This window comes from Cavia porcellus, unplaced genomic scaffold, assembly GCF_034190915.1.
Source record: "Cavia porcellus strain 051 isolate PalLab524CR breed Dunkin Hartley unplaced genomic scaffold, mCavPor4.1 scaffold_1, whole genome shotgun sequence".
NCBI lineage: Eukaryota > Metazoa > Chordata > Mammalia > Rodentia > Caviidae > Cavia > Cavia porcellus.
Window position 1 is genome coordinate 165,165,808 of NW_026947484.1, and position 24,618 is coordinate 165,190,425.

Here is a 24,618-nt window from a genome sequence, read left to right on the forward strand (position 1 = left end):
TCTACTACTAGATGGACCAGGTCCCTATGACCCCATGTGACAGTGCTGCTGGACCAGGTGCAGGGGAGAGAGCTTTCTCTACGTGAGAGTGTGAAGTGATAGGAGACACCTGGAGAGATGGAGGCACGGAACTGTTACCGTACCCAACTGTCCCAGTCCATCATTACTGCTGCTAACTTATATGTTAAACTTCATCACACGTATGTACAAGGAGGACCCATGGCACACACAGGGACGGAGCTCTGGTCCCCAGCAGCCATAGGGTCCCAGACGCTTCCTCACTGCCACGGTGGCTGGGGAGTCACTGGGTGTTAGTGGAAATAAGGCAAAACACAGAAATAGTGTGCTGTGGCTGGGACCCCCAGCACCATCCTCCTGGTTGCATCTGGTCACCAGGACAGTAGTGAGTGGAGACGGCAGGGTCTGGACAGACCAGCGCTGGGCCAGGTCTCCTAATGGTCAGGAGAGAAGGGCAAACCAATTGCTCCTTCTGGGAGGGAGGTGCATTCCCCAGCACAGCTGCTCCCTGGTTGTTTTTCTATTTTGCATTTTCCTCAGTAATCAATTTCTCCAACCACATTCATTTTTACTTTCTGGTTTCACAGCACTTCCTCGCAGGAGTGTGAGACAACCTGGCTCAGCGCAGCCAGCAACGAGCCTCAGTGGAGCAGCAACAAGGACTGCCGTTCCTGCCAGACAACACTAGCTGGAATTCGGACTTCTGTCCTACATATTCCAGTGACATAGAGACAGTGAGGTGTAACCGAAAAGTTCAAACTTCCCCTCGAGAGGTGAGTCAGAAAGAAGAGGACAAAAATGAAGCTCAGGGGCTTCCCAGCAGGAACAGGAAAGGACAAAGCGGCTGTCTCCAGTTAGATGTGCAGACCTCCTCCGAGCAAGGCCGGGCCTGAAAGAGATTATTTTTCTTCTCTGCATCTTAAGAGATGGGTGTAGTGCACTGATAGCATTTTTTTGAAGTGAATTCAGAGTGGCAATGAATGCCAAGAGGATAAGCAGAACAGAGGCATTACAGCATGAGAGGTCCTCTCTGATGCTCATATGGTTTGTGTCTGGATGACCCCCAAAGCCTCATGAGTCCTGGGGGGCTGCTCTGCAGAGGTGGCTGAATCTAGAGCTTGTGACTGACTCACAGCCCAGTGCTGGGGCTACAGTGCCAGGCTGCACCTGCCTTGGGCAGACAGCCTGCACACAATACAAGGACAGTAGGAGGTCTGTCCCTTCTCTCTTCCTGATGCTTTTGCTGTGTTCTGCCACCATGAACTGCACCCCCACACCCTACCCGGCCACCCTGCCTTGGAGCCAGCAACTGTGGTTCCAGGAATCAAACTCAGGACCTTGTACTTGTGCCGCTGAGCTATACCCTGGCCTCCTCCTTTAACTTTGGGTGCCAACACTTTGTCTCATCAATGAGAAAAGTAGTTAAGACAGATGCTTTATGCTGGTGTCACATGAGCTGCATTCATCTACGCCTGCATCAACACCAAAATGACAAGCTGAGGATTCCCTTACCACCCTCCAGGGAAACGATTAACCCAGAATTAAATCGGAGAAGCCACTGACCCTGCCTCTTCCTTCCCCGCTTCCTTAGGATACAGATGGGGTCCAGACAGCCCTCTCCTGGGGTGCTAGAGAAGCTAATGGTAGCACAGTTCTTGAAACAGCCACCCCCACCACCTTCTCCCTACGTGAGCGAGCCCTTCATGTGGAAAGCAGACACTTTCTACTGGTTACTGAGAGACGGGGTCAGCCAAGCTCTGCCTTCCAGTGCAGATTTCCTGGTGACTCCGGAGCTGAGCTGGGGGCAGTGACAACCCCAGGATGGGGTGTAGGGTGGGGCCACCCTCAGTACCTCCAAACAACACTTATTTTTGTTGGGTATGAGTTTTCAAACAGCTTCCCTGAGATTTGATTGCTATATGACAAAATCATATCTAGAACGAGAAAGCACTGGTACCTCTGTTCCACCTGAACCCACTGGTGTGATAAAAAATGTGATCAATCTCCTTTAGCGTTATTAACTATTATGACGCTATCTCCAGTAGTGAAGTTATAGGAAAAAATAACCGCACTATAATTTTGAAATCCTCTGCTCTCAAATTATTGGTTCTACACAGGAGTATTTTATAGCCTGGACCACCAGGGCATAGTTACTGAGTTAAGAAACAAACTTCATAGAGCTGCATCTGGGTACAGTAGGTACTGATCCAAAAAGTCGATCTAGGCCACAGAAACATCTGACTGGAAGTTATCAGTAATTTTGTCTGTGTATACAAAACAGCCAGTGATTTATTTACTACCGTGTGCCACTTTTGGGTCCCATTTAGGTCTTCACAAGATTTTAGAAATTTAACTCCCTGGGCACAAACAGCACAGGATAAATGGCTGGCGCTCAGTGGCTTTGCCTTGGAGCAGCCAAAGGCATCGGCTTGGTCACCTGGCTTCAGTCCTTCCTCTTAGTAAGTGGAAGCAGCCAGAAGGTACTCAGACTTCACCTGTGGTTCCACATCTTTATCCCAGTGCACGTGGGAAACATCTGTGCTGTGGATTTAAGCCACACCAGGCAGGGACACCCGGCACGCCGAGCTCAGCCACACTGCAGGTGCACATGGGAAGGGGAAACACCTCCCATTTTTCCGTGATCAGAAACTGGGGGGCTGCACGTAACTCCCACCCACGCACCACCTTGGCCACCCTGCTCCCAGCATCTGCTGGGCCCATCCGTGTCCAGCCCCAGCAACTCACTGTCACCCTGTGCACTGGGGAAGGGTGTGAGTACGGTCTGTGTCTGAGGGTGTGGGTGCCTGGCCCCCTACTCAGGGAGAGCCAGCCCCTTGGGACCTTGCCTTCCCATCTGTGTCTGAGGGTGTGGGTGCCTGGCCCCCTGCTCAGGGAGAGCCAGCCCCTCAGGACCTTGCCTTCCCGTGTGTGAGGCCATCTTCCACCCATGATTCTGGAAGTCGATTCAATGAGCAACCTCATCATGAAAAGAAAAGCAAGGCCCCGGGCCAGTGTGGAGAGCTGTGCCCTTGGCATGGGGCCCAGCAGGCTGTCTCCATGACCTACCTCCTGCGCAGTGGCCTGGACACATCTAGCAGGTTGCGCCCTGGGGGACTCAGCATCTGACCCTGGGTGATGGGAATGGTGAGTGAGCCACCTGTGTCTCTGGGACTGGTTCCCTGGGCGAAGTCTTTCCCATCTGCTCTTCCCCACCAGGGTGGGAGCAATCTGAACTGAGGTAATGGATATTTCCGCCTCCCTTCACACCCTCACAGACACTCACAGCATGGGGATTGAATGAATGCATGAACGAACAGCAAACGAAGCTCAGGGTGGCATAGAAGCCCTGGCTGTGCGTGCAGGAAAATAAGAGCAATCTCGTGCAGGCAGTCATGAACAGAGGAACCCTCCACCCTGGCTGACTTAATCCCCACCCTCCTGATCAAAGGGCCCATGAGGCCATAACCCCCAAGCCACCTCGGAAATGCCACCCGAGGGACCTGGGCCGCTCCTGATGCAAGGGCATGGGTTTTGCTGGCTCTGGCACCCTCCTTACCAACCCAAAGTGCAAGTGTGCTTGGGTCTCAGTGTGACCCTGATGCACACTCACGCCTCTGGTTCATACGCAGCCCTGCTGCATCCTGGGTCAAGCTCCTTGAAAAGTGCTTTCAAAAGGCTGACGAAAACATGGCCAAACCTCTCCCCGTACCGCCTGCTGCCCTCACCTCCAGGAGCTCGTCTCCCACGCGCATCCGCCCGTCCACAGCTGCAGGACTCCCCGGCTGGATCCCCACCACGAAGATACTCATCAGGGACCGGTCCTTGTTCCCCGCCAGACTGAGGCCCAGCCCCTGCCTGTCCTTCTCCAGCTCAATGATGTGCAGCTCGCCAGGCAGGTCTGCATATCTCTGCCTGATTTTCTCTATAATAAAAAGACAAAGAAGAAAGTTCAATTAGACAATGGCCGACCCTCTGGTAAGAGGTCAGTGCAGCGAGCTCTGGCCAGTAAAGCCAGTCTAGGCACACGCTACTTATTTTAGAAAGAGAATAAGTCTGCTTTACAAAGATTTGAAAAGAATCTTAAAGGACTTGCAAAAACTTGTAATAAAGAACACAGTTTGCAAAATACAGTAAGATGAAAGGACTTGCAATGTAATAAAGCAGTGAATAAACTCAGGGTGGCTTTACTGGCCAGCTACTGGGAACAAGCCGCTGAAGGAATGGGGACCGGGAGCTGGGGCCCCAAGATGCCCACACAGCACCCTACACAACAGAGGTTAAACAGTTTAAACAGGTTAACCCGTTTAAATAAAAGCTCTGACCCCCATGGCTGCTGGGCACCAGGAAATGCTAATTTATTGGTAAGTTCTATCGGCTGTGCCAGTGTTTAGAATTCAAGGAACCGACACGGCTGGAAGAATTTTCTGGGTCGGGGGGACGACTCGGCCCGGGATCCCACAAGCAGAGAGGCCGGTTGGGCAGGGCTGCTGGACCCGGGGCAGGTGTGGGGTGTGGGGCACAAGTTAGAAGTTCCGTGGGTCGGGGGTGGAGGGGTAAGACTGAGGCTGAAGGTGAAGTTTCCAGAAATGACACAGAGGTGCCCAGGTCTGAGAGGGCCCTGGGGGAGTTGGATCTGAGGTTCTAGACCCACGCACTCTCAGCTGCCCCTGCTGCTTCCGGGCCTTACAGGAGGTTGGGAAAGGAACAGTACCCCACCAAGGAAATTACACGGAGCGAAAAGCTCTGACACCCCCAAGATACAATAAGGAGGGAAATCATTAAAAAGTAAGTGAGGACTTAAGGAAAAGTAAGATCAGGGTAATACACACACGTGAGCTCCCCAACCACAGAAAAGACTTTTGAGCAACTGTACCTAAAACATTTACAGAAAGTGTGTTTTGGTGTCGCCACAAAACTGAGTCCAGGAAAGGAACGACACCCTAGGAAGTCAGGAGGCAGTGAACAGATTTGTTTTACACTGCTGGCCCTGGCTGGAGTAATTTCCACCAAAAGCCAGGCAGCCCAGTGTCTGTGAGCCAGCATTTTATACAAGGTACAAGCAGGGGTGAGGAAGGTGGGACAGGAAGCCTGGCAGTCTCTGATTAGTTGGCAGGGTGAGGTCATTGGTTAAGGGCTAGATTAATGACCATCAGTTACAATGAGTGACCATAAAACTCAGTACAGTCAGGGTCAGTTACACTCTTGTTGTTACAGGGTCGCAAAAGCAACTATAGAGCCACAAAAGAGTGACAGAGCTAGGCAGTTCCCAAACAACAAAGTTTTAAGAAAAAACATTTTCTCTTGTAAAGTTTTCCCTTTCATTGGGCCAAATAGCAACCTCAATAACAAAGAATCCACATCACAGGCTTGTGTTCTTGGAATGCAGCTTAATAAACTCAAAACATTGTAAGTGAATTACAAAAAAAATAATTTTTTAAATCCTCTGCATTTACAAATAGTATTAATAAAAAGCCCGAAAATTACAATCCTAGGTTTCCAACTTAACAGAGGCAGTTAAAGGAGAACTTGGAAAGTTAATTCATGTTGACTAATTCACCAGACGAAAAGAAATGTTAAAAAAAAAAGTAAGACATGATACTAACAAAGTTAGAAAAGGAAGTGTAAAGCAAATGCAAAGAAGGGAAAATCGGCATGTATAAAGGCATCTATTAATGAGAATAGAATTATCCAAGCCAATCAAAATGAAGTTACCCCAAAATATCACATAGAGATCAATGAAGCTCACAGCTAGTTCTTTAAATATTAGATCATGTGTACACGTACTAAAACAGCGTATTACCCCAGTAATATGTAGAATTTTATGTTAATGGTTAAAAGTTTAGTTAAAAAAGAAAAGCTAGTTGTTAGAAAACAGTAAGACTGAAAAAAACTGAAAGAAGAAAAAATACAAATAAATTATAGAACTAAAAAAGGGAACTAATATCTGACAGTTTTTTCATGTGAAATGATTATGGGTAGCACCATCATTATGAACTATAGTGGCAGTTTAAAATATGTGGGACAGGCACATTCCTCCAAGGATGTGAAAGTCACACTTACTGTAAGAATAAATATAAATCTGTAATGGAGTAGTAATTTTAAAAGAAATTGAAATATATAATATTCCCTTTCATAAAAAACTCAGTGCTAGATGGTTTTATATTTCAATTTGGTAAAATTTCAAGCTAATAAACTTTTTCCTTATTTGTTCCAGAACATGAAAAAGTAACTTTAAAATTTTTCTGGCTTCACTTTTTGAGGATAGAAGAATCCTGATTATAAGTTCCATAATAGATAAACACACAAAAAAGATTCTACTTATATTTTCAGGATCGCTAATGTAAAAGTCTTTTTGAAAAGGCTAATTTAATCCAATAGTATATAAAAATATTTAACTTGGTCTCTATGTGTCAAGAAATATTTGACCATTTTTGGACCAAAAAACTTCGAGTCAGCCTAAGAAAGTAACATGTGGAAAAGTGTATTTCAGAAATGTAAAGACAGTTAAATGTCAGAAAGTCTTTCAAGAAGGACCATCACATCAGCAAAATACAGGAAATTCAAAGAGTATATTACAGGATAGAACAAGCATTCAATTAAATATGTCTATTTAAGATTAAGAATAAAATAGCTGACAAAACAAAATAGAAAGGTATTTTTTACACCTAAATTTACAGGTGGAAAAATTACACTAAAAGGTATTTTCAGTATTTTAATCTAACAAAGAATTAACATCTAGGGAAACTGAGATCCTGGAGGGGCCGACGGGGCACACTTCTGGGGTGTCACGCGCCCTGTCTCTGGGGTCTGTGTCTGATCCCAGGCCCCCGACATTCCAGCTCTGCTTCCCTGCTCTGCTTCGGCTGCGTGAACTCAGCAGCTTGGCTCAGCCGCACCCTCTGTCACCCTCTGACGTCTGCCTTGGAGTCATGGCTCACAGATTGAATGCCCTCACAGTGTTACCAAAGTAAAGCTCTCCTTGAAGTTGTGAGTTTCAGGCATTGTGGCAGTAATAGGGAAGGGTGACTAAAGTAGAAAATCAGCACCAAAAGTGGATCCTGGATATGACTGTACCGGACCATGTGGCTTAGAACTCTTGGAATTGGTGTGTGGGGAACATTTGGAAAGGTCTGGAGATGCTGGTTAGAGAAGCACTGGAAAGCTGTGAGTGGGGGTTGATACACTGGTGATTCTGGTAGGAGAGCAGAAGACCAGACGCTGATAGGAACACAGGAAAGGCCAGGCTCAGGAAATTTCCGTTGGGAATAAAGGCTCCATTGGAAGCTGGATTAGGGGCCATGTGTGTCAGCTTAGCAAAAGTATTTATGTGTATTTTTCCCAGATCCTGAAAATTTGCAAGAAACTGATGTTAAAAGGTGAACTGCTTGATCTGACGGAAGAAATTAAAGGCCGTCCAATCTTTGTGCTGTAGTATGATCATTATTGGTTTTTTTCAGTCAGATTTATAGTGAGAATTAGGGATAAAAAGCAAAACACGATTTAAAAACTTACATTTTGACCCAGCAATAACCATATACAACAGAATCCAAGAGCTATAGGGTCAGGAAGGCTTCTTTCCAGATTTCTTTAAGACAGGGTCTCACTGTGTAGTTCAGGCTGGCCTTGAGCTTGCTTTGTAGCCCAAGCTGGTCTTGAACTCACGGCAATCCTCTGGCCTCAGCTTCCTGAGTGCTGGAATTACAGGTGTGTGCCAGCATGCCTGGCTCCCTCCAGATTTCTAAGGAATGCCTGAGTCCAGGCACAGCACTCCTGGGAGGATGGTATGCGGAGCTGTGGGGATAAAGTCAAATGTGCAGACCCAAGGCAGCTGGCTCTCCGTGGACATGAATGTGTGGCAAAGAAAAGTACAGAGCCACAGAGAGGCTACGTGGGCTGTGGCAGGCGAGCCCACCGGGTGGGAGCCCAACCCTTCCAGCTCGCATTGGGCCATTGTGTCCCCCACATGCTGGAAATGGAGTTATGTTGGCCAGCTGAGGTTCAATCTTGCTTGGTCCCTTCCTTCCTGTCCCCCTTTTAGAATGGTAATGTTTACCTGTGGCACCTGTGTTTACCTGGGGATTATGTAACTTGTTTATTTTTACAGAGGTTCATAGTTTAGTCTGTGACAGGTCTTAGAAGTGATTTGGATTTGAACTTTCAAAAATTGCCAGCACTGTTGGACTTTGGGGAAGGACTGTATTTGTGGCTGTGTGCAGGACACTGTGTCCTTCAGGTGGAATTAGGCAGCGGCCACTGTCTTAACTGGGAGGCCAAGTATGGTTTAAGGAGCTGTTTGTGGGTGGAGAGTTAAGGGAGTAGATGGGTGGTTAGGAGGTTCCTCGCTGAGACTGGGTTTGGAAGCACTGGGCAGCTGGGGGAGCACTGGGTGTGGATGCTGGGGGAGCACTGTGGATGTCTCATGGAGCTGCGGCTTTGGGGTCTGCGTCCTCCCTCTCCCTTCTGCTCCAGCACTGCTTCCTGCTCTGCTTCTGGCCACCAGCAGCTATATAACTTCATTCCACCATGAACTTCATTCCCTTCCAAGGGACGTTCCTGCCCTAGGGCTAAGATGCTGGATACTGCCAAAACCTTTCATCTAATACCTGTTTCCTTTCCTGCCTTTTATCGGTAGGGTCGCCTCGCCTCTGCCCCCTCCTGAAACAACTCCCCTGAGGCCACCCAGCCAAGCTGAAGAGACAAGGACGCAAACCCAGCTCCAGGTCCTCACAGTGCCTTGAAAGCATCTTTCTAGGTTTCTTGCTGCTTTCTCTGCCTCTCCCTCGTAGAAAACTCTGTGGCTGTCTCCGCTCCTACCACAGTGCCTGGCAAGCATCACCTTCAGTCTCAGGCTTGCAAAATCGCAAGCAAGGGATCTCAGAGGTGCTCTGTAACTGCTCTGCCACACAACACTGCTCCCAAAGAGTGACACACACAACCCTGTGACAGCGAAGGACCATTTCCCTCAAAGACAACGCATTCCTTCTGTTAGGAGAGGGCTCTGGGAAGGCGGGGGCAAGGGCCTAGAAAGAGTGAGACAGTTAGGTTCAGGGACCAGCTCCCTGTGCTAGGGTAAGCACTATGTTCGCAAACATATACTAATAAAAGGTAAAAAAAAAAAACAGGAAAAAATGAAAAAAAAAAAAAAAGTACTCTAGGAAGCTGAGACAGGAGGATTAAGTCTGTACCCAGCTTGGACATTTAGTGACTAAGGGAGACCCTGACTAATAAAAAAATAAGGACCTGGGTTGGATTCAATTTCCAGTACCCAAAAAAGCATAATTTTCTCTTATATTTTTCTTCAAAATTAACAAAACCCATTAGTGCTGTCAGAAAAACAAATTAGTACATGTATACTTTCTTTTCAAATCCACTCTTAGGCCCTAGGCATGTATCTCAGTGGTAGAGCTTATCATGTACCTGGCCCTCCAAACCCCAGAACCACAAATAATAAAGAAATGAACAGGAAAATCCACTTTGTAGAACAGGAAAGATGTCAAAAGCAGGAGGCTTGCAGTTCTTCACTTTTCAGAACAGGAAGAGCCCTGTAACAAGCTTCAGTTGGGTTTTTATTCAGACTCAGAACCAGAAGAGGTGTGAAGGGCCACGGGCCTACTCCTCAGACCACGCACTCAGCTTGCTGTCCCCAGAGCACTGAGTCAAACTCTTAACTGAGGCAAAACTGAACTAAGACACTGTGGAAAGTTCCCTTTCCTTACAGTCCCTGCCTGCTCTAGAGCTCCACTTTACAGATAAAGTACCAAGACTGAAGAATAAAGATCTCAAATACAGTTAGGAAGCTACTTGTTAGCTAGAAACTGAGGCCTCCTCAGAGTCTAATTCTGTTCTTTTTCGAATTTAGAGCCATGGTCTCAACATGTAGTCCAGGGGATCTTGCATTTCCTCAGCCTCCTGAACACTGAGACTGCACCACTCTGTCTGGCAGGAACATCATTCTGAAGAGAAAAACTGACTTCAAATTTCTCTATCAGTTTAAGAAGCCATGTTTGAATCCTCACATTGCCACAACAGCTCCTTACACGAGACACCTGTGCTGCACAGATGCGTACTAGATAGATGCATGCTGGACACGAGTGAAGGACAGACATGAGCGGGACAGACACATGCAGGATAGACGTGTGCAGGACAGACACGTGCAGGATAGACGCGTGCAGGACAGACGCGTGCAGGACAGACATGAGCGGGACAGACACATGCAGGACAGACAAGAGTGGGACAGATGTATGCAGGACAGACGTGTGCAGGACAGATGCGTGCAGGATAGATGTATGCAGGACAGACGCGTACAGGACAGATGTGTGCAGGACAGACGTGTGCAGGACAGACGTGTGCAGGACAGAGGCATGCAGGACAGATATGAGCGGGACAGACGTATGCAGGACAGACACGTGCAGGATAGACGCATGCAGGACAGACATAGGACAGATGTGTGCAGGACAGACGTGTACAGGACAGATGTGTGCAGGACAGACGCATACAGGACAGACGCCTATAGGACACTTGTGTACAGGACAGACCTGGGAGCTCACCACACCACAACTGACCACCAGGAGGTCCTCGTGGGGTGGAAGCAGGGGTTCCCCGCCTCGTCTCCAGGTTCAGGCTTACACTATGGTCAGCACTCAGCGCTCAGTCCCTGCTGGGCTCTACTCTGGGTTCTACTGCTGGGTTCTACTCTGGTTGTGCTGCAGCAGAACAGAAGCTGCAGAAGCAGGAGGGTCTCCTGAGGCCTCCCAGAGGGCCGGCCCCCTCCGCAGAGGTGGGAACTCGGCCTCCTTGCCCTTCTGCACTGCAGCAGGCCCCAGACCAGGTCGGCCCCCAAGCTAGAGCATCCCATCCTCTACCCCTGCCCCAAGCCTGGACCCACTGGAAGCGAGTGCCGTACAGCCCGGCCTCCCCACTGGCCCCAGGCCTGCTCCTACTCCTGTTCCCTGACCAGAAGCGGTATCCCCGTTCCCACTGCAACTGCCTCTGCCCTGCAGCCTCACAGTGGACAAAACCTCAGACAGGAAAGGGAAGATGAGGTCAGCGCGTGAGTAAAAGCCTCAGCCCAGTGCGCGGTTCTGAAAACCCAGGCGCTGTTTTCATCCAGATTTTAAGACTGAAGAGGCGGCACCTTCCCCTCCCTCCCCCGGTGCAGCTGGACTGGACTCTCCTGAGCACCGACTGGAGGCTCCGTGGGGGACCCCCATACCCCACTGCCTGGGGTTACCACGCCAGCTAGTGGGGTGGAAGAAAATGTGCTCATTTCAGCTTCACTACAGATATTTTACAGGAGTGGGGTAAAGAGTATTCTGAAAGCCAGTGGGTTCCTCCTCTAAAATTAACAAACAAAACACCCGAAGGACTCAGGTTTTTCTCCTAGAGGAAAATCACGCGTGTACCATGCACACCCACCTGCACACTACGGAATTCCTCGCTGTTGGCAGCAAAATGTGGGGGTGTCACAATGATCCCCAATCTGGCTACTCCTGGTTCTAGGAAGCATCTATAATAAGCAGTCTATCTTAGACCGTGGTGGTGTTCGGGGACACAACCCTGGAACCCCGTGTGTTGGCGCTGTCTGGCTGTCTCCTCCCCCTCTGGTGTCTTGAAGCCGTGGGGCTTAGGAAAGACTTTCCCAAGCGTCCCCCAAGGCAGGTAGGATAGGAGACCCTGATTGGAGAGCCCCTCTGTGAGTGGGAAGGCAGGTATATCTCCTCTCTGAAGACCCAAGGGACAGGAGAAGCCGGACAAGTGTCCCTGACATTCAGGTTCTTCACCAAATCTGGCATAAAAAGCACACACTCGGAGCTGGGAGTGGTGGCACATTCCTGTAATTCCAGTGCTTGGGGGCTGAGGCAGGCAGATCTTTGCAAGTTTGAGACCAGCCTGGGCTACAAAGTGAGATCAGCCTGGGCTACAAAGTGAGCCCATGGCCAGCCTGAACCACACAGATCTCAAAAAGACCAAAAAAAAAAAAAAAAACCAAAAAGAAAAAAAAAAGTACACCCCTCAAACTGGGCACGCTGGCACAGGGCTGTAATCCCAGATACTCCCAACACTGAGGCAGGAAGAGGGCAACCTTGAAGTCTCAAAATAAAAATGAAGGGGCTGGGATGCACCCGGGGCTAAAGAGGCCCTGGCTTCAATCCCCAGTACCACAAGCAAAATAAAAGTTTTATCCTGTCTGTGGGACGTCGCTTCCTTATGAAGGAAAACACCTGGTTTATTAAAGAAGTGTAAACTGCATTGAAGTTTGGTTTGGTTGTACTTTTGCTCGCTCCGGTTTTGCTTTTTATTAGCCCTCATGCTTGCACGCTCTCGTGTGGAGTCAGTCCAGGGACAGGGCACATCTTCATTCCCTTTCCTCTCCCCCTCTCCCTCCATCCCTTGATCTCCTTTTCATTTGAAGATGAGGTCTCTCCTGCTTCCTGTCCCCAGTCTTCTTTGTTTGTTTTTGTTGTTTTGAGACAGGACCCCTCTCTGCAGTCCAGGCTGGCCTTGAACTATGTAGCCCAGGCTGACCTTGAACTCACAGCAATCCTCTTGTCTCAGCCTCCTGAGGGCTGGGATTCTAGGTGTGCACCACCATACCCAGCTGCCAATCTTTCACTTTGCTCTGGATGTTTCTTATGCTTTTCTCTTATTCATCTGTCTTTAGTGACAGGGACTTCAGCCATGAATCTAACATGAAAAGGAAGGCTATTTCTTTTCCCCTATTCTGCTAGAACATGTCAGTCAAGTGGCAGTGACTCCTCTTTCAAGCGACCTACATGGCTTTTCATTTCTAAATAAAAATCAGAGATGAGATAAGCAACCTACTTTTCTCTGCACCAAGCTCTCCCCCATATGCCTGAATGAACATCAGACCACAAAAATGGGCAAGAAAAGTCTTCTGACTTTGCTGAATGGTAGGGCTTTTTCTACACATGGGTTGTTCAGCCCCGGGGCGATGGCACCTGTAAAAGGAATCCAGGTTGCTCACAGCTCTGTATCAGAGCATTGATACTTTCCCCTTTCTAAGAAAGACAATATGATTTCTCCAGGAGGCCTCTGAGCTTCCTATCCACACAGGCGATTAGGAGTTGCTAGGTAACCTTCCTCCTGAGACAGAAACCTAATTCAATCCCTGCCCAGGATTTCAATAGCAAATGTTCAGCATCCTGGAATAATAACTCATGGCAATTTCAGAAGCACTGAGCTACCCGACTGGCTTCCAACGACAAAGAGAAAAAAATTTTAAATTTTAATCCTATACAATGACTACGATGATGCCACTACTTCAAAAAAAAGTCAGGTATGAAAAATATCTAATCATTTGTATGCAATAACCAACTTTTAATTCTCTGGAAGTCAGTGTGTGAAGGCTTAGGAAATAAAAATATATAAAGGAAACCACAGCATTTCAGAAGAAACAATACACAAACTCAAGTGGGAAGGAGCAAATGGCAAGTGGGTATTTAGATCCACAGGGAAAACGGAAAGTTGCTAGCATACGGCAACCATATCTGACTTCACAACAAAAGAGCAAACTTTCTCTTGAGTATAGAAGATATTTTTGCTAGGATATGACGTTGATAGTATCCCAGGAACCTGTGGATGGAAATTTACAATCCAAACACAAAACCACAGAACTGAAATTAAACATAATAGCACCAGCTTTCACATACACAGCTGGTATGTGCAGGCCCCCCCGCCCCAGCTGTTGTGGGAGCACCAGGAGCGGAGGCAGCTGTCATCATCCAGCTCCACAAACAAGGAACCCAAAGCACGGGGGAGCAGAGGGCTCTGCGAGGCATAGGTGCCCAGTAAACCTGCCGTCACCTTAGTGTTTGGCTCTGGAGTCTGTGATCCTAGGGAAGAACTCAGGCCAAGTGAACAAAAAGTTTTGTGTGTGGAACTCAGAAAAACACAAAGGCTTTAAATCATTTCTATCCTTTGTCTCATAAACCTGCACCTCATATTAGAAATAGGCATGAAAAGGAAAGTCAAACACAGATTTAGAAGGAAAAAAAAAGTCAGAAACTCACATCAAAGAATCATTAAAATTGTCATAAGAGACCATGGAGAGCGAGCTAAAAAGTCCCCTGCTGATAGTGTGCATCTGAAATTTTCTGCTAAGTGAATCACATGTCAAATCAACCAGTATGCTGCCAGCAAACTTTCCATAGGAAGCAGCTTGCACAGTAACATGGCGGTGAACTTCCCCTGCTAGACTCCAGGTTGACCCTGGCATTCTCTGGAGTGTAACATACAATCTTGGAGAGAGCCATGTACAGTAGAAAGTAGAAACACACCCTGGCACAAGTGAACATCACAACACCGACGACACGCCATTTTCTTTTTAAATTTTTTTTTCTTTTTATCGGTACCGGGGATTGAACTCACGACTGCCTGCTTGCAAGACAGGTGCTTATGCCGCTGAGCTAAATCCCCAGCCCCACATGCCATTTTCATAGCCAACGCCATGGGTGGCTCTGGAAACTCATGTGGAGCTAGGAAATCCAACACACAAAAGTGTGCATGTGACATAAGGCTGTTTCTGTGTTTTTCAAAGCCACGTGAAGACAAGTTTGGCTTTCAAGGTCAGGACAGAGGTTACTTTTGGTTAAAAGGAAAGAAACAGCGAAGGAAACCTGGTGCAGAGCGGCTTCCGGAGAGAGCCCTGCTGCACTCAGTGCCCAGATGTGCTTGTGGGACAGAATCTGCTCTGTTCGGTACCAAATGGTTTCTATTTGTAGAGTTCAATAAAGTTATTTACTATTTTTCAACCAGATTTTATTGGTACATTTTAGATATACATAGTAATCACATTTGTTATGGAGCATTTATACCTGTACGTAATATAACTTGATTTTTATTCCCGTTCCCCTGCTCTCCCTCAATGTTTACTTTTTAAAAAGACACATAAAATAGTGTAACATGTGAATTTTGTTTTAATTTGAATTTTTTGTAAAAGTGTACTTTTGGCAATAAAAATTTTGGTTGTGGATTGTACATTAGAATTATGGTTTCTAGGTAGATGATCTCAAGAGCTTCCTGTGCTCATAGGCGGTGCTTTTAGGGTGACCGGATCATGGAGCTCACAGCTGACTCGCTGTTTGGAGGTGGGAAGAGGCAGTCAGGTCACTGTGGATGAGGTCTCAGGGTGCCTGCCCTTGCTCTCTCTGCTCCTGCAGTGCTGGGGATTTTGTCCTAGCGATGAGAAAAGTGACCACAACAATGGTTAAAAACCACAATTGCCCTGGGTGTGTGGCTGGTACCCGAGTGACCACATGGAGTGACATATATGTACATATGAAACAACAAGGTGTCTGGGAATGGAAAAACAAACAAGGTAAAGTTGAGATGGACAGTAAGAGCTTGGCAATTAGTGAACCAGGAGAATGGAACGTGGACACTCACCGACTCTCTGTTTAGATTTGAAAGTTTCACACCTGCAAGGAAAATCCTCCTGCAGGTCTGTAAGGGTAATGTGCTGAGGCCCTGGGGGCTGAGTCCCAGCGACTCACTCGAGGGAAGTGGAAATGACCACTCACTGGACTCACAGAACTGCCGGGACCAGGCATGCCTGTGGGAGAGCCTGGCCAGTGCCCTGCCCTGGAAGGACGGCCAGGAGCTGAAAGGTGCCGCCAACAAAACCATGTGATTCTGAAGCTTCTCTCACTATGGATGTGAGACAGGAAATACACCCCGGACCACATGTCCACTGCAGTGACCACTGACCGGCACTGAAGAGTCTCAGCTGAGCTTCCACTCAGGTCCCAGAAGCTTGGGGAGGGCGCCCTCTGCACAGTTAAGGTTTCTGCATGGAAAGTTTGTCCTCTGAGGGGAGGGAAGGAGAGCCTGGCAGAGCAGGGGGTGGGGGCCGCCAAGTCCCTCTGCATGGCACGGTGATGGTGGGTGCATGGTGTCCCACAGAAAACAGCCAGGACCCAAGGGCCTCTGACATAAGGCAAGGGCTCTGGGTGATGGTGATGTCCCGTAGTCACTGATGACTACAGGTGTACACTGTGACCCCTGTGACGTCTACCACTCGGGAGGCTGAGGTCCCGAGGAGCCTGGGTTACTTGGTGAGACCTGGTCTCAAAGGGCTGGGAATGTGGCCCAGGGGTAGAGAGCATCTGGGTTCTGTGCCAGCACCACAAGAGGTTACCACGAGCTCAGGCCAGGCCGGGCTGCAAAGTGAGACTCTTCCTCACCTCACCCCCATTGAATCACTGAGAAAATGAGGTCCATGCCTCCATTTCTAGACAGAAACAGAGGGAAACCTTCATGATGTTAGATTAACAAATGAGACTTTACCCAGATGAAAGCTTCTGTTCATGGAAGGACAGTCACCAGTGTTGAAGGAGAATGGGTTTGCTATGGGAAAGAAACCCAGATAACCCAACATAAAGTAGGCCAAGACGGGAACAGACCTTGCTCTTGGGGACGCACACATGGCAACAGGAAAGTGGCACAGCGTCCTGTGTGTGGAAGAGCCACAGTGCCCCTCTCAGACCCATCTGCACAGCTACGGTCAGGGGATAGCAAATAGGCATGCTGAAGGTCAGAAAACCTGGACTCCAGGACGCATCTGGTTCAACTGCAAAAGGGCACCGCACTATGGGAAGCAGTGTGGCAGTTCTTCAGAAAATTAAAAATCTGCCAGGAGTGGTGGCGCATGCCTATAATTTCAACACTCAGGAGGCTGAGGCAGTAGGATCCCTGAGAGTCTGAGCCCTGCCTGGGCTACAAAGTGAGTTAGGCCAGACTTAACTGCATAGTGAAACACTATCTCAAAAAATTTAATAATAAAAATAATACTAAAAATAAAAAAATCAAACTGCCACATGATTTAGCAATTTCATTTCTCCATATAAATCCCAAAGAAGTGCAAGTATAGTCCTGAAGAGTTATTCATTCATATTTATAGCAATACTGTTCCCAACCCCCAAGAGGTAGAGGCACCTGACAGGTCTATTATTGGATGAATGGATAAATAAATGCTGCAGACACTGCAACAGTGGAATACTATGCAGCCTTCAAAAGGAAGGGAATCCTGTCATGTGATACAACAGAGAGGAACCTTGAGGGTCTTATGCTATGTGAAATGAGCCAGGTCCAGTACTGTATGATCCCTTTCTGTAAGACAAGATGAAGAAACAGGAGCTACAGTAATGCTTAGCAGGCACCATGGACTAGAGAATGAGGAGTAATTACTAAACTTGTGCCAAGCAGGGCGCGGTTTAATGAGTACACAGACTTAAAGTCTGGAGATGCTTATGACAGTGCAGGCCCCTCAATATGGCTCTGGCAGCCGTGGGATCAGGCCCTGGGGACATCTCCATTCCAGCTGCTCCTGCCTGATCGGCAGCTTGCAGTTCCCCCAAGCGGACGACGAAAGGGAGACGCACAGTTTGCAGACTGGGAAACAACTCAGCCAAAAGGTGCGAAGGGAAGGTGGCTGTGCCTGGCTGCCACCAAGCACACTTTCCCCAGGAGCGAGTCTGGGCGAGAAGAGGAAAGGGCAGGGGCAGCAGGTGGAGAGGCGAGGGAACGAGTGGCGGGCTGCTGCTGTGGACACCATAGACGAAGGGTGCAGAGACCATGAGGCCGGAACCTGAGGGCCCCAAGACGGCTTTCTGAGGCCCAGGAAATGGGGGCGCACGGTCACCAGACAGACTGGAGCAGGAACCTCAGAGGCCCCCTGGACTCCTGCATCCAAGGGAAGTTCAAATTCGTATCTAAAATTAAGTTTTAAAACTACTACAATGTTCCAGGCGAGGTGGTGCACACGTGTAATCCCAGCACTGGGGAGGCTGAGGCAGGAGGACAGCTGTGAGTTTGAAGCCAGCCTGGACTACACAGTGAGTTCAAGGCCAGTCTGAACTGCATAGCAAGACCCTGTCTCAAAAAGACCCACGACAGCGTGAACATCCAAAGGAGGGGAAGGCTTCGTACCAGTCAGAAATACAGAAGTACAAAACAGCGTATGTTAACCCTTCGGGCTTAGACATAAAATCCTTTTCTTAGGTAGCACTGTGAAGGTTCTCTGTGTAGTTCTGAACTACAGTGCTGAGCCTTCTAAAGCTGGTTTCATTTTATACCATTCAAAGCATCACGCTCAAATGATCCGGTTGCACAGCATGTAAATACAGAGTGAAAGCCTGGCCTTCAGCTCTGTCCTAGAAACACATTAGGAGTATAAACTGCCACGTTTTCTACTCAAATTACAACTGGGGCAGAATATAAATCTCTTTTCCATGTCAAAGAAATCTCTGAAACCTTTAACCTGCCAATCTTCTTTTATTAACTATGTTTAGTCACAAGTGTAGGGTCACCACTTTTTAATATGCTTCAGGGTGAATGATAATATAATCCACATTACCTTCTAGAAATATTAGAATAAACAGTGTAATCTAAAGTCATAAACCTTTAAAACCTCCAACAGAAAACGCTTTTTGGCCAAAAAGGTCTCCCACTTTTCTAGTTTGGAGAAGTATATACAAGCAAGTAAGCAAATGTTAAGAAGGGACCTGCATGTGGTTTCAACTCTCTGCTTCTAAACAGAGGCCAAACTCGGTGGAAAGGCGTTTGCAGCCTCCTCCTTCCTTGACAGTAAACATGTGTGTCTCAAACTGCAGGACCGTCCACTCCGCCAGTTCTTCCCACGACTCCCAGCGAAGCCTTAACCCTGGGACACAGACACGTGGTGAGGCTGAGGCTGGAGCCGCTGGTCCTGGGCTCATGGAGGAGACAGGGGCCTGGGCATGGTCCTGCTTAGGGAAATGACAGAGGCAGAGGGAGCCCTCTCTTAGCTTCTGCTGTTGCTCCTTGGGGCCCTGTGCTGCTCCCTGGCTACCACTCCTGTGCCCCAGCCCCGTCACCTGCTCTACCCACGTCCCAACCCAGGGCAGCACCTGGACCCAGGTGGTCCCAGCCAGGTGCCTGGGGGTGAGCACCACAGCCTGCACCTGCCTTTCTGGAGCTGTTCTCTGGCTTCCAGGTCTGCTCTCTCCCACAGGTGCATTCCCTCTGCTCTTGGGGACAGAAGTACGCACTTGCAGGCTGCCACACATCTGCCCAGAAGGAGCCTCTGGCCTCTCCTCCGGCTCTGTGGCTTCACAGCTTCTGTACAGCCAAGCTCTGCAGTGGACATGAGCAGAAGGGACTTCCCACCAAGGGAGGTGGCTATGTCACCTGCGCCCTGTGCAGACCACTGCTGAGATGGTGCTGCGGGGTGGCAGTCAAGGTGACGTGGACAGCAGTCAGAAGGCAGGCACACACCTGCACTCCAGCAAGGGGACCAGACCTGAACTTGTGACCTGGTGAAGGGCAACAGTGTGCTTCAAAGCCGTGTCCACCTGAACCAGAAAGAGCACCTTCCTCAGGTGATCAGGGCACTTGGGCAGCCAAAGGGATGACTCAGTCCAGCGCCCACCTTGGAGAGCCAGAAACCACGCATCTCAACAACTTGTCACAAAGCAGCACTCAACTGAACTCTGTTCCCTGGGCCTTTCCACCCTCCCCACCATGCGGCCCAGCTGCCTTGTGCCCCGAGGAAAATGAACGCTGTATGCATGTGTGTGGCCTGAAAAAGTCAAGGCAATTCTTTATGGCTTTCAAAGTAGCAGGTACTTTGGCCATAGAGGACTTTGGAGCTGGAAATATGTCCCAAATGTTGAACAAGTACATATGGAATAATATAGGAAAGTATCCTATCCTAGTTTTTTTCTTTTTTTTTTTTATTGGCACCAGGGATGAAACAAAGCGTGACTGCACGCTTGCAAGGCAGGCACTTATGCCACTGAGCTAAGTCCCCAGCCCCTCATATCCTATAACAAAATATTCCAGGCCAGTGATTATTTGAAACTCTCACTTGCTGGGAAGAACAAGAACCATGTTTCAAGCTGCAAGTTAACTTCCTGTCATCACAGCTGAGTTTCTAACAGACAGAGAAATTGCCACAGTTAAGTGAGCTGACAAAGTCCACGCCATCAAACACAAGGAATTGAAAATACTGAGTAAACCACTGATTGTCACAGTCCCCATGTGAACTAATTATTTCATCATTACAATCACAGCGAGAGGAATGGCTTTCTGTAGAAAATGACCTGGATGGCTCTGCTTGAATGCAGGACATTCGTGTCCGTGTTAGTTAAACCAGGCCCTGTCTCCAGCTACTGATGTGTACAGAGCCGGATATGTCATTTTTTTCTCTTTAATTGGCTCTAAGCAATGTAAACTGGGCTGGCTGAGGTACCACTGTGTAATCTTTGAAGCCAGCTGACACTTTCCTGTTTCCTGGCCTTGTGTTCCCTGTAAAAGGTTAGACACACAATGAGATGACAGAGCCACACAGCTCCAGGGATGTCAACTGGGTTTGAGCCTCAGGATGAGAGCTATGACTTCTCAGGAAGCAAAAGCTCATATATCAGAAACTGAAGCAGCAGCCCCTACCTCATTCAAATGCTGCCTCGATGGAGTAATGTAGACTGGCCTTCCTACACACCCTTCTCCCTGCATCCTGCAGTGGTGCTTACTCTCCACCTGGCCACCTGCTCACATCCCTTGAGTTACTCTATAGCCACCTCATCCTGGAGCTGCTTCCTGCTACGTGAGTTAATAAATCCTGGGGGAGGCTCTGGGGGAGGCTCTGGTTCCGCAGATCCTCACCTGGACCAGACTCAGGACCCCTTGGCTGCCTTTAACTGTAAACATGTCTTAATGTCTTTCTTCTCACTGTGGGTTGCACTGGAGGTGATAGATTAAAATTAACTTGCCAAGATTCCAATAATGTTTCAATGGGATTACAATTATAAAATTTCTCAAGTTGTAAGAAAAATGAGAAAAGAGATCACAATATTTGGATCACAATAACTTTCAATCTTGCATAAAGGAAAATAAATTTAACATGAAATACGTGTATGTGCATGTATACAAGTGTACTGCACATCACTAACTTTTCAAAGTGCTTATCATTTAAGAAGTGATGCATTAAATACTTCACAGAGCTATGCCATTAGCTCACAGGGAAACCTTACTAGGTGGGTATTAGCTGTGGTTTACAGAAAGTTCAGGGAATTTTGTGAATCTGCCCAAGGTTCCCCCTTAGACAGCTGTGAGGCAGGATTTGAACCCACAGTCTTACGTACCAGAGATCGAGAGCAGGAAAATCAACTCACCAACCTATTATTCTACTGCCTACCTCTCCCAGGGCATAAATCCCTTTCTGAGTACTAAAAATCCCTTTTCCAAGGAAAGCTGCTGGCTCCCTGGAGAAATGCTGCTTCTTTTATGTGATCACTGCCCCATGTCGCCCACAGAGAGAGCCCTCTCAGGGGACCCTTGTGGACGGCAGAACCCGTTTCCCTCCTTCCCTGAGCTGCTGGTCCAGGGAATCCTGCTCTAGCAGCTGAACAGATCTGGCCATCCTCACAGTGCAAAACGTCCTCCAGTGCAAAACGCTCTCCTTTCTATCAGTTTGGCAGATGCTAAGCAGCCACACACTCCAGGCATGCAAGGAGTAGCACTCTGGGGTGCCCGTGGCCACACTTGGGGGGCAGTCGTTGGTCACAAGAAAGAGGAGTCATGGATCCCAGAGGGACCCTGACGGGAAGCTAGTTCTCATCAGTCCTGGGGCCCTGGAAACCTAGATCATCCATCTACCAATATGATTCTTATGGTAGGACAATCAGACAGGGGACTGAACAACCACAAGTTACAACGCCTTGATGATACTGGACGCAACCAGTGCCTAACGCACTGGCAAGCAGAGCATGGGACTTTGCTCTGCATGGAGTGGGGGCTGGCTCAGAGGCTCTCATGGACAGACAGGTAGCGGGATCAGCGTGATGACATCTGTCACCAGACTGTCACTGCAGGCACATTTATCCCTGCATATGGCAGCAGAACATCTGCAAGCAGCAGCTGATGTCTCAAAGAGGACCCTGGGTGGGAAGCCAGAGGAAGTTGTGAGCTAGATCTCTGTCTCTGCCTTCTCTCTCCATCTTTCTGTCTACCTTTCTTTCTGTTTCTGCCTGTCTGTGTCTGTCTGTCTGTCTCTCTCCCCCAGCCATCTATCCCCTTGCTCTCTGGCCTCAGTCCATCAAAAGCGGCTGCTCCCTCTCGGGCCCAGCTTGCTCTCCCCTCTGTCCTGGTCTCTGCAAGAAGGATGCAGCAGACGTGGGGCCCAGAAGCGGGCGGAGGCAATCAGGGGCAAACAGCTTAGTGAGTGTCACAACTTCTTGCATTTCTAGTCTGTGAGATGTCCTGAGAGGCTCTGCCTCTGCTGCTCCTCGGCCTGGAGACGCGCTGAGCCCCAGCCCATCCGGCTGCCACGAGGGGCCTTGGTCTTTCTCCTCAGTGGCCGCTGAGTGACGCCTCAGCAGGCAGGAGCAGCCCCAGGCCAGATTGGAGCTCACTTCCTCCTCGGCTTAGCTTTGCGGTTCCTATTCCCAAGTGGGAACTTTCAACAATAAAGTGCAGTTTAAGAAGACAGTGGATGTTTTTCAGAATTAGGACTCTGGCATGCTTTTGGTGGAGGGCAGAATCCTAACTGGGTCCATCTGTCCAGTGACTGGACATAGAAATAAATGACCAAAGCAAAGAATAGTGGTCAGTTTGGCTTTGGAAGCGGAATGATTTCCTTGAAATAGGTAGAGTTAAAACCTGTTTAAAATGTAGGCTTTGGAGTCATCTAGATTTTACCTACAGGATAATAAGATATTTTTTTTAAAAACTCATAAAACCATACATATTGAAGAAAAATGTGTGCAAAGTATTTAGCACAGTGCCTGGAATATGAATTTTTTTTTAAAAAAAGAAACAAAACTATCCATTTTATTCTAAAACACAGCCTCAAAACCTCTATAAGCTGTGAGCTAAATAAACCTTTTCCCCTATGAAATAAAATAGAACAAAACATAGTGTTGCTGGGGATTTAGCTCAGTGACTTAAGTGCCTGGCTGGCAAATGCTAGGTCATGAGTCTGAGCCCCAGCACCAAAAAAAAAATAAAATAAAAAGAGTGAAGTTACAAAAAAAAAAAAAAAAAAAAAAAGTGGCATCCTTGAGTTAGCCATCATATAGTCCTACTTCACAAAGTGAGTTCTCAGACTAAGTGGGGGACCCTGTCTATCCCCACCTTCTCCTGCCCTACTTCCCAGCTGCGCCCCTTTCTGCTCTGTGGACCCAGGTCTGCAGGCGCCTCTTCCTGCCCCGCCAGCTCCCCTCACCCGGCCCTCACCCGGCCTCCCCAAGGCCTCCTGGTCCCTTTCTTCCCGCACCTATGACTTTTTTAAAGATTCTAAGTTGCTTCAGCACAGGATCACAGCAGGTATCTCTCCTTCAGGCCAAGAGCTCCTTTAGACACAGCAACTCCGTGATGGTCATCACAGGCACAAGCTAACCGAGCAGCAGATAAATCATTCCAAGCGTTCTCCAGAACAGGAGGTGACTGACATGAGGGCTGACCTTGGGGGACACACTAAACATAAAGAGTGTGGATTTCTCATGCTTTGTAAGGACTGTACAATGTTGGCGCATCACAAATACAAAATAAACAGTTGAGAGAGAGCAATTATGTAACGTAACACCTAAGTAAGAAAACCCCATGGAAACCAAGTGTGGCTTTTCTCGCCTTCTGCCCCCACGGTCACCAAGGAACAGGCATTCTCTACAAGAAAACAACCATAAATGCTCCTAAATTTTGGTTACACTGCCTCCTTAAACCAAATTATAATGTTCTGCTCAGCATTAAGTTGATTAAAATGATGAATGCTCAACCCATACTCACATGCAAATCTGAAATAGCTTAAAGTAACACAAGCTACTAACAGTAAAGCAATATGGACTCATTTGGAGTAATGTGTCTCCACGCAAATACCAAACAGGGAAAGTAAACCTCCGCAGACCGAGACGGGTCCTTCATCCTGCTGCTGCATGCAGCTGTACGTAAGAGACAACAAGACGTGAAGTGGAAAGGAGATTTTAAAGTCAACTGCATGTGGGCCAGGGATTTAGCTCAGCACTCTAAGAGCCTGTCTGTTAAGCATGAGGTCATGGGTTTGATCGCTGGTACAAAAAAAAAAAAAAATGTAACTGGGTCCAGAGCAGGGAACACAGTTCGAAGGCATAAGGCTGCCAGGAAGCTCGCTCTGTAGCTCAACTTGCACATGTGAATGGGAACTTTGATAAGCAGTGAAGATACAGAGTTATGAGAATCACACAGAGTTAACCCTGACCAGGCACCCGGGGAGAGTGCCACATGTAACACAGATATGGAGCACTTGGAGACACATGTGAGGGCCTAGAAACGTTACTAGAATACAAGATGGCATTCATATATTATTTTAATAAGATGCAAAGGTCTTATTAAAATTCCTGGTGATTGCACATGTGTAATGCAATTCCTAGAAGACCACACTGGAGGCTCCGGGAGCTCTGCTGTGGCTTCCACAGCAGGGACAGCAGTGGCTTGGGGGGCCGAGGCACAGATGGCAGGGATGATGGGGGAGCAAGGGACACGGAAGGGATGCAAGCACATACGTATTTAACATCTGGAGAAAAGTTCAGCAGCACTGGTCATTCAGGAGATGCAAATTAGAACAGCACT

General features: G+C 48.1%; 1 protein-coding gene across 7 annotated transcripts in view; it reads right to left on the minus strand.

Moving 5' to 3' along the window:
* Nucleotides 1-24,618, minus strand: part of Patj (PATJ crumbs cell polarity complex component) — a 198,154-nt gene that overhangs the window by 73,442 nt on the left and 100,094 nt on the right. For 6 of the 7 annotated variants that reach the window (XM_063259666.1, XM_063259667.1, XM_063259664.1 and 3 more), the window contains one exon: nt 3,744-3,940. In XM_063259666.1, coding sequence (XP_063115736.1) covers nt 3,744-3,940 — 197 coding nt within the window. Of the gene's footprint in view, nt 1-3,743; nt 3,941-14,936; nt 15,214-24,618 lie in introns of those variants that run through there. The other variant, XM_063259674.1, reaches the window with a different exon arrangement.